Below are 16933 nucleotides of genomic sequence, written 5' to 3'. Positions count from 1 at the left end.
CAGTGGTAGCAGGGACCTGAACCTGGGTTTCCTGCCTCTGGGTCTAGTCTTTTTCCCATGGTACCACAGATGGCTGTTCCTACTGGAGGTAGGGAGTTCCCCATCCCTGCAGGTGTTCAAATTTGACAGAGAAGTTATAGAGGGAACTTGGGATTATGTGAAGCTCCTCTTCACAGCTCCTTCTAACCCTGAGCTCTTCTGGCCCTGGGGGAGATGAGGACCTAATTCTCCCATTCTCTTAAGTTGTTAATTTCCTTAGCGGCACATGGGTCATTCTAGTGGCATCAAAGTTTGTGGGCAGATGGCTCTTCCATGTAGAAAGCCTGTCCATAGTCTTGCCAGTCACCATGCCCAAATTTCCACCATTAGTGCCATCAATTGCATCTTCAGGAGGCTCCTATTAGTAAATAGCTCAGTGAGCTGGATGGGAGCCACAGAGGGTGAGAGGGACTCAGCAGAAGAGGCCTGGAGTGAGGCGGGAGCGGCTGATGGAGGAGCCAGGAAGGATTGGGACACCCACCTCCCGAACATTAGTGCCCCTTGCTCTCCCTTATCCAATAGGCCCAAATCAGGATAGGGGTGTTCCTGACACTGTGGCCCTTCCCCCTCCCACACACCTGCATGTGACATTGCCTCGTTAGAGCTGTGGGCAGGGCCGGAAGGAACCCTCGTGCACGGTTTTTCCAAAGCTGTACTTATCCTACACTGGGGCTGCGCCTGCCACACCCTCTGCGGGGCTCTGCCACCTATGCACACATGCTGGGGCCACAGGGGTAGGGTCTGCTGTCCAGTTCAGCTCCTCTCCTGCCTGGGTCCTGGTGCCTGCACTGGAGGTAGGGGGAACACCCCTCACCAGCTGTGGTGGGGGAGGACAGCCAGTGCCTCTCCATGGAGACCCTGCAGTGACACCAGCATGCCCAGGAGTCCTGTCTCTGTTCCCCCACCTGGGGCTGGGGAACCAGAGGCAGAAGCTGCAGTAACTGCCACCCAGGGAGGACGGTAGTGTTTGCAGACCCACGACTGTAGGAATGAGGGTGTCCTGGCCCCTGTGCCTGGGCTGCGAGGCCTTGAACCCATGGCTCAGCCTCTCTGGGCCTCCATATTCACCTCCACAGCATAGCTGGTGCTCACTCTCTGTGTCTTGGAGGTGCTAGGGCAGGGGGTGGGGTGCCATGCTGGACAATGGAGGCAACACAGGTAAAGGGGTGCACAGAACTGGATTTGGATCCAGTTTTACCAGCTCTGTGTCCCTGAGCAAGTGGCTTCTCCTCTCTGAATCTCAGTTTCCTCAACTGCAAAATGGGAATAATAATACCCCTTCACAGGATGGTCATAGAGTTATGGTAGGTCAGGTGCATATCATGTGGCTCGCATTCGTACAGTTACCTTCCCTGCCCTAGCTGCCTCGTGAGTCTCTACAGGCTAGATTCTGTGATATACTCAACCCCCGGGTTTCTATACCCCAGAATCCCCCAGGCACATTCCGTTTCTCCTCCCTGCTCCACCTTGGGGAGCTCACGGGAAGCCTGGTAAAAGCTTGGCATTTGTAGCAGTGAAAACATGCCCCACTTTCATAGATAGTACCAGAATTGGGCTCCTATTGGGAAGAGGCTTGGAGCCTGCCTGACCTGGGTTGCAGCCCCAGCTCTGACTCATTCATTCATTTATTCAGTTAGCAGTCATTGGGCATCTCCTATGGGCTAGGAAACTGTGCTAGGTACTGAAGATACAAGTGGCAAGAGAGCAGGACATGAGATAGAGCAAACAATGGGAGGTGGATAACAAGTATGCAAATCACAGTCCATTTCAGACAGTGTTGGGTGCTGTCAAGATAATAAAACAAAGTGACATGGAAGGGAGTGATGGATGCAGAAGATAGTTTTGATTGGGTGGTCATGGAAGGCTTCTCAGCGAAGGGGACATTTGAGTTAAGGCCCGAGAAGGAGTCAGTCAGGGGAACAGTCCTGAAAAGATTGTGCTATGTTGGGGAAAAAGCATGTGCAAAGGCCCTGAGGTATGTCTGAGGATAGAAGGAGTCCTGAGTGGCTGGAGTGAGTGAATACAATGGAGGGATGGAGTGGCATAAGGTAGGGTTATCAGAATAGGGTCACTGGCTTATTATTTTGGCAGCCACCCTGCTCCCTGAACCTCATTGTTTTTGTTGCCTGCCTCCATTTTGGCCAGGAGTGTTGTAGATGTTAAGTGAAAAAGTGGACTGTCAATCTCTTTGGCTTTTGGCTCTGAGCAGCAATGAGCAATTACAGGTATTTTAATATTTATGAGTAGGTGGGGTGTTTAGGGACTGTGGGTGGGACCAGGGATGCTGTGCCTGTTTCTCTGGATGTCGCTGCAGTAAGTGAGCACCAAGCGTGTATAAAAGGCCAGAGGGACCCCATCTATGTCCTCCCTTGGGTTCCCTGAATCACAGTCCCCTGCCAGCTCCTTTTAAGCACAGGATTCTTTGATCCAACAGAGGCTGCCTTCTCAGGCCCAGCAGGCCCTGGAATCCCTTCCTAGGGAAGGTTCTAACAGAGAACAGCAGCTCCTTTCTTTGCTTTCTTTTCCTCTTCCTCTGGGGCCAAAAATAGTGCCTGAATGGGACCCAGCTCTGGGCCGGCAGTGAGACAATAGCAGCCTCCTGACCGAAGCCACCTCCTGGCTCTGGTCCATCGGAGGGTGGGGGAGTTGTAGGCACACACCATCCCCAAGGCCCCAAGCCCCCAAGCCCCCGCTGCCTTTCCCATGGCCTTTGCCAGAAATCCTTCCAAAGTCCCTTCTTCCCCTTGGAGTGTGATTACCAATGGGGTTCCCCACTCGTGTTCTGGGAAAGTTCTCGTAGCTGCTTGGCTGAGACCCCGGGACCCTTTGCACGCCTGAGCAGCAACCCCCCCACCCCACCTCCTGATCTGCTGCTGGTCTGGAGCTGAAGACCTTCAATGGGGGCCCCACTCCTGGTTCTCTTCTGTGCCCTGTCTGGCACACGGAGGCCACCCCATGGTTTTGATATTCTTTTGACTTTTTTCGAGGTAAAGGGATGTGTCCTCTTGGGAAGAAGTGAGCTTCCTGTCACTGGAGGTGATCAAAGAAGTTTGGGTGTGCACTGGATCGGGGGTGGATTAGTCAAACATTAGATGGGCTTTTGGTCTTGATGTCTTTATGTCTCAGAAGAGATTTCCATTTGAATTCCATATCTCTCCCTTACCAGCTAGGTGGCCTTGAGCAAGTCATGTCACCTCTTTAAGCCTCTGTTTTCCCATCTGTGAGATGTGTTCACCAAGGCTAACCTCACAGTGGTGAAAATGGATCTCCAAAATGCCCAGTGTAGTGCCTGGCACACAGTAAGGATTTCAGAAGCTTTGCCTCTCTTCTCCTTCCTCCCCAGAAAAGAGGGTCTGACACACTCCTGGTCCCCAGGGAGCTTAGAAAAAAGCCAGGAGGAACCCCCAGCCCCAGGGCTAACTCAGAAGGGGGATTCTTGGTGGGCTATGACAATCTGGGAAGGCTTATTGGAGGAGGTGAACCCTAAGTTTTCAGGGAAGTATAGTATACATTCAGTGCTCATGACAGCCGATGGTGGGGGGTTAGAGGGTGGCCAGCCTGCCTTGAGGCCAAGGCCACAGGCTAGTATATTCCGGGGGCTGAATCCAGCTACCAATAGACATAATTTGTTCACCAGGGTGGCCCCCACTTTATTTTATTTATTTGTTTATTTTTTTTTAAAGATGACTGGTAAGGGGATCTTAACCCTTGACTTGGTGTTCTCAGCACCACACTCACCCAGTGAGCTAACCGGCCATCCCTATATAGGGATCTGAACCCATGGCCTTGGTGTTATCAGCACTGCACTCTCCCAAGTGAGTCACGGGCTAGCCCTGTGGCCCCCACTTTATTCTAAAAAGATTTGGTTTGAATGTCAATGTTGACAAACTTGCAGATTTCTTGTAAAAATCTGGGGTTCTGCTTCTCTGGAGAAGTTGGAAGCTTTGGCTCCTTGAGGTCCCCTCAAGACAGGCAGGTGTCCTCCAGTGCTCTCCTTCCAAACCCTGCCCTTCCTGCTGCCAGCTCCCTGCCTGGCCCGGGCACTGTCTGAGTACAGGACAAGTTAGGGAGCCGGCGCTGCTATGCCGGGCCAGAGCCAGGCAGTGACGTAGTCCCCACAGCTGCCAACAGTTGCCAGGGGAACGGTTGTCAGGGGCTGCTGTCACCTGCGCCCCTTCTCCCGCGCTGGCGCTGGCTGGGGCTTCTCAGCCCATCTTCCCTGGCCGCCCCCTTTGTTTGAAGCTCTGGTGAGCGGCGGTGGCTGGGGTGGCCCAGCTTCAGAGTCTCCTCTGGCCTCTTGAACTAGCGGGAAACCGACCCGACCCAGCACCCCTGTGGGCGATTGCCTGCAAATGAGGAGAGCTCTTGGTGCAGCCAGTCAGCTCTTTATGTATTCACGGTCCACTTTATGCCACAAAGGAGTCCAGGTACGATTCTTCCCCTCCCTCCCTTCTCACTCCTGGTCCCTCTCCCCTCCCCCTTCTGCCCTCTCGTCCCCTTCCTCCCCCTCCCCGTACATCTCCCATCCTTCCTGCAGCTGTCACCTCTCCCTTCTCTCCCCTCCATCCTCCCCCATTCTCCCTTCTCCCCAACATTGATGCTGTAGCTAGTGGGCGGGGTGGGGGTGGGGTAGCACTGGGGACCCTGGGGGAGTCATAGACAGTCCTCTAAGGGGACTTGGCCAATTAAAACACAGCCTCGAGAACTACAAGGAAGTGGTTGGGGGTGAGAGCACCACACCTCTCCCCTTAGTCAAGCCCTGGCTGAGGATTATTTTTGGCCCCTGGGCTGCATGCCAGACAAGCCTCTGAGAAGTGTTGGGAGGTGGTGTCCAGGGCATCAGAAAGACTGGAATTGCAGGGGGTGGCAAGAGCCGTTGAGTGGGGCTGGAATCCAAGGTCACCTGGGTGACTTCAGACACTCCCCCTGGCCTGGGTCCCTGGGGGAATGGCGTCCGGCTAAACCCAAGGAAACACATTTTCGGAAGCATTTTTTATTGTGACTTTTAAAGAGAAGCCCTTTCTAAAACTCAGGTAAGTTTAGGAGGGAAACAGTCTTTGAAATCAAGAGCATGGATCCTGCAGCTGCCCTGGGTTCTCATCCAACCTTCACTCCTCACCAGCTGTGTGACCTCAGGCAGGTAACTCCATCTCCCTGGGCCTCACTGTCATTTGTTAAATAGGCATGAAGGTACTTGTCTTATAGGTTTCTGGGAGGATTAAATGTGTTAATATGTATAAAGAGCTTAGAATCCTGTTTTGTACTTTCTAGGAGCTTAGTGAACGTTAGCCGTATTACTGGAGGCAGTGAGCGCCCTGTCGCAGGGTGTGCACACAGCAGCTGGCAAGCTCCTTGATGCTGGGTGATACTGTGCTGTGTTCTCAGTGAGCGGGGATGGAATTCTGGTCACTTCCCTTCTGGAGGGGCCTCAGGCACAGCCAGGCTCTGGCTCCCAGCCTTAGAAGGGGAGGGCATCTGGCTGTGTGTCCTGTCTACCCCTCAGCCAGGGTCTGGGACCTGAAGAAAAAGAAAAGAAAGGGAGGGTTGGTGACCGACCTTGGGAATTCCAAGGGTCCTATGCTCCAAAGATAGGCATTTTGCCAGGCCCAGAATGGCTGAACCACGGCCCCCAGAAAACAAGCAGGGAGGTAACTGGGCTGACCTTGTGGGCCTGGCCTTGGGCAAGATGCAAACAGACAGGGAAGGGAAACTTCAGCTAGACAACTGAGGTCCAGCTGTGGTTTGAGAGGAAAGAGTCTGGCCAGGGCGGAGGAGATGGCGGAGCATACTCTTTGTCCCTTGCTGCCAGCTTGGAGGTAAGTTCTGCCCTTACCTGTAGGCACCCTGAAGACTGGTCAGTTTTGGTGGGGCTCGGGAGAACCCTGAGCTTCAGAGAAAGCAGGTTGAGGGCAGGAATCATAGTCGCCCATCTTGCAGAGGAAGAAACTGAGGCCCAGAGAGGAGACAGGCTGGTCCAAAGGTTCCAGGCCAGTTGGCTGCAGAACTTGTCTGGACCTTGTGCCTCTAACTCCTGTCATCCCTGCTCTGGGATTGTGCCTTTCCTGGGCAGGTACTGACAGGTGTGTGCCCAGGAGGCTGGTCTCTGTTGCTCCTTGGATAGGGCTTGGTGGGGACTTAGCCATGAGTGTCTGCCTGGTTCTAGATCTCCCCAGGAGCATGGAGCTGAACAGAGCTGGCACCAGAGTCCCTGGACTGCTCATGAAAAACCCCAGTGCCTGAGCCTTGCCTGGGACTGGGCTAATTCTGGGGCAGCCAGATCTGGAACCCCTGGGCTTGGAGCCCTCCTGATCCCTTCTCCTCCCTTAGGTTCTAAGTCTCTTCAGTCATTTCCGAAATTCTAAGAGGCTTTGATTCTCAGTTCCTAAAAGCTCTTGCATCTAAACATTCTTTCTCTCTCTCTCAGTTCCAACATTCTGAGTGTCTTAGCTGTTTGAGGGAAGGCCAAAAGCCCAGCTGTCTCTGGCTGACTTTAATGGAATGGCCCACCTGGGGACCAGCCTGGCAGTGCCCCTTTCCCCATGAGCTGGTGGCCAAAGGGAGGTGGGATACGCTGGAATATACCCCAGGCTCACTGGGGACCTCTTGCCTGGAAGTGTCAGGGATGATAATGAGTTTCCGGGGGAACACCGCAGCCTAAATGGCTCCTGCAGGCCATCTCATGCTAGCTAATGGCCTTTGGGACAGCTCAGAGGGGAGGGGAGGGGGCTGGAGGGTAGGAAGGGGTACTGGCAGGTTTGTATCTGTGTAGTGTCAAGACTTCTGAGAGCTGGGGCTGGCCAGTTGCTCAGTTGGTTAGAGCATAGCCTTGTAACACCAAGGTCAAGGGTTTGGATCCTCTCATCAGCCAGCTGCCAAATAAATAAATAAATAAATAAATAAGATTTCTGCTGCCAAATAAATAAATAAAAGAGATTTCTGAGAGCTTGTTTTCCATGTTGACAACAGGTGTTGATGTAAAAAATCCCCCACCATCACGTTGGTCTGGGAAACTGTTCCCAACCAAGCTTTGTGGGTTTCCTTCTTACAGGACTTGTCAGAGCCTTTGATATGCTAATGTACGCAAAAAAGTAGGGCCCGCAGCATTTCTCTTATTTGGGGACTTGAAATATGCTTTGACAAATTACTTCATGGTAAACTTGGGGAGACCGAGTCCCAGAGAAGGGAAGAAACTCAGTAGACCACAATAGCTAAGGGTAAGGGCTTGGAGGTTTGGCGGACCTCGGTTTGAGTCCTTGCGTGGCTACTTTCTTACTGTGTGACCTTGGGCGTCACTTAACCTCTTTGGACTTCAGTTTTCTTATCTTTAAAGTAGGAATCCTGACAGCACTTGCTCCATAGTGTCATCATGAGGGTTATGTGATGAGCGGTATCTGTTCCATAGTGTCATCGTGAGGGTTATCTGAAGAGCAGTATCTGTTCCATAGGGTTATTGTGAGGATGGGACAATTAATTTGTGTTTACTCTCACCACCATCTGGTGTCCTGCCAGGCACCATGGGGCTGGGAGAGTTCGATCCCTCTTCCAGTAAGATGCCAAAAAAAAAAAACGGTGGCCAGGGGGCTGGGAGGATCTGGAGGCCTTAGGCCCAGGTCATTGGGACTCCTGCAGACGTGTCACAAGGCTGGCATCAAAGGGAGGAGGACCATTGTGTGCAAAGGCGTGGAGGTGGGGACAGACTCATCCCTGGTTGGGTGACGGTATGTTGGCCTCTTTGAGGCCTCTGGAGCAAACGCCTGGTTCCAGATAGAGGAAGCGTCTGGGAGACCCTTCATGTGGATGGGCCCTTCCCTCCCAGGCTGGCAGAATGCACCCTTACTTCTCCCCTTCCTCAGTCTCCCCATAGGGCCAGAACCTGTCTGGGCATCCACAGGGAGCTGTGGTCCAAGGACTAGACTGGGCCAGAAGCACAGGGAGGTGGGGCCTGTGCTGTCGTGGGTGGCCGTCCAGCGGATCTGGTACAAGAATGTGAATCTCACCCTGGGCAGTGAGCAGGAAAGAACTGGGACTCTGCCAGCCTCCAGGGGCAGGCAGCTAGCTTAATTTTTATTCTCCTTTATTGTAGAAAAATTCCTGAAACCTGAAGTCACTCGGCTTCCCAGATATCCCAGAATACCCCTGCTGGGGGGAGCACTCTGTGGTCACCTAGCTTGGGCTTTAGTCACCCCACTTGCGGAGTGGGGACAGAGGGAGGAGAGGTGGTTCAGCCTTCTCAAGCTGTGCTCCCAGGAGCAGGGGGCATGGCTGGGGGGCTGGGTTGGGCATGGCCCTGGATCCTACCTGGGTCAGACAAGGGCATCTCCTTTGAGCTGTTGGGTACATGGTGTTTCCAAGTAAGATTTACATTTCTGAAAAACGTTGGAAACCACTGGAAAGAGGGTCCTCTCAGTCCCCCCTGCACCCCCACCATGGAGGAAACACCTGCGAGAACCTCGCTGTCTGTTCTGTTCTCACAGGCCTCCCCCAGCGGCCTTTGAAGTCTGAGCAGCCTCGTCTTCTGCAGACCAACCTGCCCCCACTCCCGGTCTTTTTGCTTTCTCCCCCTCCCCCCCCTGCACTTCTGCACACGCACGCACACCCACAGGCATGCTGACACTCTCACGGTTTCATCCTCACCCACCCCTCTCCCTGCTCCTCTCCTGGACCAAATCCTTCCTTCCTACGACCCTCTGCCTGGGGCTCAAGGTGGGCACTCAGCCATTCTCTGTGCCCCCTGCCCCCATCCCCAGAAGCAGTGAGGACAGGAGCTGGAGCAGTAGAGAGCTGAGCTGGGGCCTTTTCCTTCTGCCTGGCTCAGGGAGAGCCCATTTGAGGGGGAGGCCCCCAGGAGGGCAAGATCAGACTCATACCTGGAGAAACTCCAGGGCTACCTCCTTCCTCCCTTCCCACCACCCCTGTCCTCCCTTCTCCCAGATGTCCTTTAGGAGACCCCTTCCTAAATGCTAAATGCTGGGTGAGCCACAGAAGAGCATGACATGTCCTTATCTTGGGGTAGGGAAAAGGCACCGTGCCAAGCGATGGGGGGCAGGTCGCCCTCTCTCTCTCTGACCCTCTCAAGCCCAGGGCTACTAGTGTCTATCCCGGGCTCATAAATCAGTGGTTCCCAAGCCTGGGACATACCATCCAGTGGGCCACTTGTTAAAGCCAGGCTCCTGAGCCCCACCCCAAACTTGCCGCATCAGACCCTCAGTGTACTGGGCCTGTGAATCTGCATTTTAGCACAGTCCGGGGGAGGGGACAATGACCAATGGGCAAGTTTAGCACCTCAGATGTGAACACCTTGTGGCAGTGGGGGGCCTGTAGTACTGAGTGATCTGTGGGTCGGCAAGAACATGGGGTTAATTCTGGGGGGTAGGGCGATTAGGTAAAGCTTCATGGGAGGGCGTGTCTCCACTCGCTCAAAGATGGGTTGGAATGTCACAGGGCTAGGGAAGGCATTCCAACAAAGGGACAGCAGAAGCAAAGGTCTGGAGGTAGGATGCATACGTTTAGGGGTGGCCTGGGTGTAAAGGCGAGGAGAAGGAAGGAGTGGGGGGGACCAGGTCCAGGCCTCTTCCTGGCCGGAGGTGTCAGAGAGGCGCCTGCCAGGACAAGGGTTAACCGCAGAGGCATCCGGGTCCTGTCCACTCAACTTCCACCTCCATCCTCCGAGGAAATGGGTTTTCCAGGAGCTTGGACTGGGCCAGCAGTGACTCGTGGCTCCATACGGGATTGCAGGGGAAGTGACTCAGTCCCTGGGGGAGAAAGTGAGTGTGGGTCCCCTGCCCACTGCACGGAAGGGCAGGGCTGGTCCTGAGCTGGAGCCCCTTCTCCTGGGCAGCCGGCATGGGGGCGCAGGTGTCTTGGCTCAGATCAGCCCTGGCTGCCCCCTGCTCTGCTGGATCCTTGGGGACCTGTGATGGGGCCCCTATTGTGTCAAGCTGGGCCGGCCTGTTCTGTTCTCTCTGAGTGTTTACGGAAGACCTGAGGTCAAGGGTAGCTGCTCAGGAAGGGGAGCTGGGGGTGGGGGCTCCAGCACCCTCTCTCACAGGCTAGAATTGTCTGCGCTGCTGGTGGCCTTGGCTGCTCCCCATATTTCTCTCCTTCTCTTTTGGGGGACTCCAAAGCCAGGGGGTATGTGTGTCTGGGACCTTTACCAATGTGGGCTTTGCAAGGAGGAGAGGGCTTGGCATCATCCCGTGTGATCTCAGAACAGAGAACCCTTCCCCAGCCTCAGTTGCCTGCTCTGTAATATGGCAGAACAGCAGGACACAGGGTATCTCTGAGGATTTCATGTGACACCATGGGTGTTGCTGCTGCTATCTTTACTGTGGTGGTGTTGCTAGAACACCCTCTTCTCAGTGACTCCCCACTGACTGTGGCCCAGGGCTGTGTGAGGTGAGACAAGTGCTTTGCCTGAGGACTGTGGTCGGTACTAAGAGCATTTGATGGCTGACGTCCGCCAGCTCTGCAGCTGTGCTACTCCAGAGGCCAGAGAGAGGTCCCTGTGGTCTGTGTGGAGGCTCACAAATACTCCTGCTTCTGGGGTTCAGCCTCCAGAGCAGGCCACTCTCCGTCCTGACTGAGGCAGGTGTTAGGCACCCTGGTGATAACCCAGGCACTGAGAAGCCACGCTGGAGCTACTGGGGGGTTTAACCTCCATCATGGATACTACATGGACCCTTTGGGTGGGTGGGCTGGGGCGTGGTAGATGTGTGTATGTGGGGTAGACTTGGGAGGGGCATGGGTAGGGGATAGAGGGGCGTGCTAAGTGGACAAGCAGGACTGTACTCTCCTTGGCCCAATCTGCACTGGAATCTTCACCTGGTCCACAGCCCAGCTTTCCTGCCCCTGGGGTGGCATGGGAGGTGGGGCTCTGCAGACAGCCTCAGGGCCAGGGCTGTGAGGAGGGAAGTTTTCTGGGTGGGGTTTCAGCCTTCCCATTGCTCTCCCGGAAAGGAAGCTTCATGCTCTAAGAATTTCCCCTCAAGGTGCTCTGGCGGATTGAGCTGGCTGCTGGGAGTTGGTGGGGGAGAGGACACAGGTGGGCATGGAAGTGGGAAAAGGCGTGAGTAGGGGCCTGAGACATGCCCGGGGTGCTGAGTTAGAGGCAGGCATGAGCTGGTCAGAAAGTATACAGAGATATCTAGCTGACACCCATGGTGTCTGCCATGTGCATGCCGGACCTATTCTGAGCTCATTACAGATACCAATTCATTTTATTCTTATGATGACCCTTGAGGTAGGCTCAATTTTTAGTCCTCTTTACAGGTGAGGAAAGTGAGGCACAGAGAAGGTGAGGAACTAACCCAAGGAAACACAGCGAACGGGACAGCCCGTATTTAAGCCTGGGCAGACTGGCTCCAGAGTCTACGGCAGGAACTAAGCGTGGGTTAAAGGATGCCAGGCCAAGAATGCCGACGGGACCAGAGTTGCCCACCTCAGGGTAGCTGTTCTAACAGCCAGGGGGGAGCAGGGATGAATCAGGAAGTGTCAGGGGCAGTTAGTCCCTTGTTTGTGTTTGAATCCCTTCTCTGCCACCTCCTGGTGGTGCAGATTCACTAAAGTCCCTCCAGTGATGGGGAGCTCACTCCCGTCCCCTCCTTTACTCTCAGGGGCTAATCCAGGAGGGGTGGTGCAAGGTGGATCGTTCTGCCCTGTCTTGGGCCTTGTCTACCAACAGTGATGGCTCACTTTGAAGGTCAGTAGTCCAGAGAGACCCATGGATTCTGGCCAGCTCCTCCCGTAATTGCCGTATGACCTCAGGAAGTCACTGGCCCTCTCTGGGTCTTGGATCAAAACACCATAAAATGGGGAATTTGGGCCAATTTCTCAAATGATCCGTCAGCCTTGAGCTTACAAATGGAAAGGAGTGGTCTCAGTGAGGGGGCTCCCTGGAGGAGGTGACATTAGGACTGACGATCAGAGGTGGGCAGCGACAGAGGCTGGCAGAAAGGAGAAGGAAAGAGGGGGACTGGGGTGGACATACTCCCTGTCAGCGGATGCTGGCTTTCCTTCTGCTGGTCTGAGGTGGGGGGAGGCAGTTTCAAAAGGAGTAAAAATGCTGAGAGAAAACACAGAGCGAAACCTTAAAAATCACAGCCTAGGAAACTGTGGTCCTTCCCCAAAACACTTTCACGTCCTTTTTCTCAAGGGGTCTTGTGGTGCCACCAGGGCAAGATGAGGAACCCATCTGACCTATAATTGGAGAGTCGAAGCCTGAGAAATTGGGGTTCCATTCCAAATGGTGGAACGTAGGGACTGGCTCTCGATTGAAGGTTCCAGGTTTGTTGGAGGGAGGCCTGGTCCAGGAAGGAGACAGTGAGCTTCCTGGGACATCCCTCCCTTTAATGCTGTCCTCAAATATTCAGTTCAAAAGCCACCTCTTCCTGGAAGCCCCTCCATTGCTTTCTCTCAAATTCAGACTCCTTGTGTGCCCCTGGGTTGCTAGGCCTCCCTTCATCTGGCTTGTGGCAGATGATTGAATCTGTCCCTGTGGCCAGTGCAGCTCCCCACAGGATGAGGATGGCTGTCTGTCAACACCTAGCTCCATCACAGGGCCAGCTGGTGTCGCTACAAGTGCTAGGCCTGTAGGTTCCCTGCCGGGCATCTACAGTGTCCTGACAAGGCAAGAAGAGCCCCTGGCCTCTGGAGCATTCTTGAGCAAGTCATTTAACCCCTTGGGACTTAGGCTCTCTGTCTGTGAAATGGACCAGCAGTCGTGGCCACTTTACAGGGTGGGAATGAGGATTACCGCAGGTGTGGGGGTGGGATAGGTCAGCACAGAGGCTGGCAGACAGCAGGTGCTCGGCTAACAGAGACCAAGAGGGCTCAGAGGTGCCCACTCAATGCCAGGGCGAGGGGTTCTGGGTCTCCCCACATTTGGGCAATACTGAATCCTAGTCCCCAGCGGAGACCGCAATGTCCCACTGCTGTTTTGGCTCCCCTGACACTGGGAACTGGCTCTCCCTGGTGGTCATGATGGGAAGCGCCCTTCTCCAGCCCCTTTAGAGGGCGCCGTGGACATGCTGATCCTTCGCTTCCTTCGCCCATCCATCCTGCAAGCCTTTATCCAACAACCTCTGCACCAGGTCCTGTCCACAGAGATGGATCAGGAGCTCCCTGGCTGGCTGAGGAGGGAATGCACCATCCTGCACTGCCTGGGGGAGGCTAGCAGGAGGCCTCAGTTGGTGGTGGGAACCAAAGCTGGATGGAACTGACTATGGAGGGAGGTGAGGAAGGCTTCCTTGAGGAGGAGTCCTTTCTGAGCTAGGTCTCAGGGATGATGATGGGGAGGCTCCTGAGGAGAACTCAGAGGCCCCTTTTTTTCCTGTCTCCTCCAGGCCTGGCAGGGACAAGGTGGTGGTGGTTCCAGGTGGAACCCTTACCATCAGATCCTAGACAAGACTAGCTCATCACTTTTGGGTCCAGGAGGAAGATGCTATTATTAGGCCCACGTTGAGTGACTTACATAAGGTCATGCCGCAAGCAAAAGGTAGAACTGTAGCCACTGCCTCTTAGTGCTCAGCTTCTGGTTGCTCTGGGGAAGTCCCCAGGCTGTTTCCACACTCCCCTCCCCACCTCACATCCCTGCAGCCCAGGCTCCCAGCTAACACTCTGGCCTCTTTCAGGTGGTGACTTCTCAGTGTGACTTCCGGGGAGGAAGATGGCTGCACAAGTGTTGCTGCAGACAGAGATGTTCCTACTGAGCCTGCTCTTCCTGGCTCAAGGTGGTCTTTCCTGGGGGTGACCTGGGGCTGTTGTGACTTACATTAAAATGCTTCCATGTCTAGGGCTGCTGCCAGCACATATACTAACTCCTTTGGGCAGGCACTGGCCTGCAGGCACGACTTAGCTGGAGGATGGTACTTTGGAGAAAAGAAAAAGGCTCCCCTTCCTTCTGACAGATGCAGCCCCACAGTGCACAGCTTGGGGTGGGGAGCATGAACTAGGTCTGAGCCCTGCTTGCCTCTGTAGCCAGAGCAATTTTGTGCAGTGCATAGCCTGAACCACCATCTGTGGCAGCCATGGCCTCACTAAATACTTTATTGCTGTTAAAAATATTATTTTGCCTTTGAAATTATTAATTCTCTGTTTGCTCTTTTCATATTTTGAAGCCAATAATTTTTTAGCTTGAAAGACTCACATTTTTGTAGACTCTTTGAGGCATAGGCTCTTGGCATGTATGTGGGTCCCAGGCTCTGGGCTCATGTATTCTCAGCTCAGGGCCTGTCACCTTCCATGCCCTCAATGGCCCCTGCTGCAGGGTCCCATCTGCAACCTTTGTCTCCTCAGGTGCCCATGGAGGGGGTCCCCGGGAAGACTTCCGTTTCTGCGGCCAGCGGAACCAGACCCACAGGAGCACCCTCCGTTATGAGCAGACTCCTGAACTGCATATCTCCATCAGGAACTCCGAGGGAGTGTTCACAGTCCATGCCCCCTTTCCTGCAGCCCCCCAGGCTTCCCGATTCTTCCCTGACCCCAGGGGCATCTACCACTTCTGCCTCTACTGGAACCGCCATGCTGGGAAATTGCATCTTCGCTATGGGAAGAATGACTTCTTGCTGAGTGACCAAGCCTCTGGCCTCCTCTGCTTCCGGCACCAGGAGGAGAGCCTGGCCCAGGGCCCCCCACTGCTGGCCACCTCCGTCAGCTCCTGGTGGAGCCCCCAGAACACCAGCCTGCCTGGTGCTGCTGGCTTCACCTTCTCCTTCCACAGTAAGGCGACTTCCAGGCAGAAGGAATGCTTGGGCAAAGGTCTGGAGGCAGGGAAGACAAAATGCGTGGCAGGCTTGAAAGTGGGCTGGGCTCTGAATGTCAGGTCACAGGCAGTGGGGAGCCATTGAAGGCATCTGAGGGAGGGAGTGTGATCCAAAGTGTGCTTTTTTAGGAAGCTTTGTGGGAAGGTAGGGGAGAAGGTGGAGGGGCAAAGACCCATCCGGAGGCTGCAGGGAAGATCTAGGTGAACGAAGGTGAGGTCTGAGCAGGGTGAGAGCAGGGAGAGTGGGAAGATGGGACTGAATATCAGGAGTTACAGGAAGGATTCTTTATCAATGTCAACATAGATCCTTTATCCCCATTTCACAGAGGAGGAAACTGAGGCACAGACAGGCTGCCCAATGTTGTACAGCTAGCAAATGGGAAAGGAAGGATTGGAACCCAGCAGTTGATTGGCATGGTGGGCGGGGGGGGGGGGGCAGGGAAGCAAGAGAGGTCAAAGGTTGGGAAAGCAGAGAGGCTGACTCTGAGGCCTGGAAACTGTCTTCTGCCAGGGTGTGACGTGGCTGCTGTCTCCCACTAAGTGCTGAATGGGACAGGGAGGGGGAGGTGGCCAGAAGGAGCTTGAGGCTTTACTGGGGGTCTGGATTTCCCTGGTTCTGATTTCTTTCTGGCAGCTGCAGCTTAGGCGGGGCTTCCCAGGGGTGGAGGACACAGCACTTTGCCCACGTTAGCAGGTCCAGGGTGGTGGGGTGGGCCTGGCTCCGAGTACTGTCCGGTGCAGCGGGCAGGGACCAGGACAGTCAAACAGTGGCTCCCCACCCACAGGCTAGAATTCTACCCTCCACCGGGGAGGATTTAGGACAAAGTTGGGCCTAGTTGCAAATTGGCATCCTGAAGAACAAATTTAGCCTGGCCTGGTTTGGCCTGCAGAGGGTTTTTAGAAGACATGAGCCAGGGGTTTCAAATCACCTAAAAGTCGGGCTTTGGGGGTTATAAATTCAAAAGATAGGGCTTCCCAGGGCCTGCCTTCCTCCATAGCCCAGGACATACCCCTTTGCCATAGACCCTTCCTCCCTGTCTGCCTACCTCATCTGAGTCCCACCTGATCCCTCAAGCCACCTGAGCCTGCAGCCCTTGGGGGAAGGCTACCTGGAGGAGGGGCTGGAGCCCGGGGAAGGGGAGGCTGGTGGGTGTGGAGTCCCCAGAACCACCACACAGGTCCCCCACATCCCTCCTGAAAGTCCCTGGAATGGGCCTTCCCTGCTCCATGAGTGCAGCCAGAGGGTGCCTAGGGAGGGGGCTGGGCAGGGTGTATCCCACCCTGCCCTGCTGGGGCTGGCCTTGCTGGAGGGTCCATGAGACAGAGCCTCTACTTGGCTGGCCTCAGCTCTGGGTGACCTTGGGGGAGTTCTCTCCACTTCTTGGAGCCTCAGTTTCCTCTTCCGTAAAGTGGAGATAGAAGCATTCAGAGTCATGAGGCTGACACAGGAGTACAGTGTGTGTGGCCCGGCTCCTCAGTCAGTAGCCTCAGGTGGGTCTATCCACCCTCTCCAGATCCTCCCCAGAAGGCCTCCCACAATGCCTCAGTGGACATGTGTGAGCTGAAGAGGGACCTGCAGCTGCTCAGCCAGCTCCTGAAGCATCCGGGGAAGACCTCCAGGCGGCCCTCGCCCCGCCCCGCCAGCCAGTGAGTGTGGCTACCCAGGTTGTGAGGGGAGAGGAGGAGGCGTCCAGCAGATCTGGCCCCCAGCAGGGTAGGGACATGGATGGGAAGCCAGCTGGAGGCCTTCCCTGGGGCTGGAATGTTCCCTGGACTTCTGCTGGTCTTGCCATCTCCTCCTGGGGAGTTGAGATACAGGCCCTGAGACCAAGTACCTCACCCATCTGAATCAGTAAAAACAAATATGACACCCAGCATCCCAAGAAAGCTGCACCCAAGCCCTCCTCCTCACCAGTAAAAGAGAAGCGGTCAGTGCATTTTAGAGCTCAGCAGACGGAGGCTCAGAGATGGGTAGGGCTGCTCCAGGGTCACTGCGCAGGTCAGCGCAGGCAGAACTGGGCCAGAACACGGTGTGCTGAGTCCCAGGACAGCCCGCCCCACTCCACCATTTCTCCCCCTCTCCTGTTTGCTCCGAGGACCCAGCTTCCTCTGCCCATCTGCCTTCATGGGGCCATG

General features: G+C 54.9%; 1 protein-coding gene across 3 annotated transcripts in view; it reads left to right on the top strand.

Annotated features, from left to right (window-relative positions):
• The window catches only part of ADGRG1 (adhesion G protein-coupled receptor G1), a 41317-nt gene that overhangs the window by 14198 nt on the left and 10186 nt on the right, over positions 1-16933 (top strand). For all 3 annotated transcript variants that reach the window (XM_063110486.1, XM_063110485.1, XM_063110484.1), the window contains exons 2-4: positions 13668-13766; positions 14332-14754; positions 16312-16444. In XM_063110486.1, the coding sequence (XP_062966556.1) occupies positions 13703-13766; positions 14332-14754; positions 16312-16444 (620 nt within the window). In that variant the 5' untranslated portion in view covers positions 13668-13702. The remainder of the gene's footprint in view (positions 1-13667; positions 13767-14331; positions 14755-16311; positions 16445-16933) is intronic.

Source organism: Cynocephalus volans, chromosome 10, assembly GCF_027409185.1.
Source record: "Cynocephalus volans isolate mCynVol1 chromosome 10, mCynVol1.pri, whole genome shotgun sequence".
NCBI lineage: Eukaryota > Metazoa > Chordata > Mammalia > Dermoptera > Cynocephalidae > Cynocephalus > Cynocephalus volans.
The sequence above is the reverse complement of the archived record's forward strand: the minus strand, read 5'-3'. Positions and strand labels throughout refer to the sequence as shown.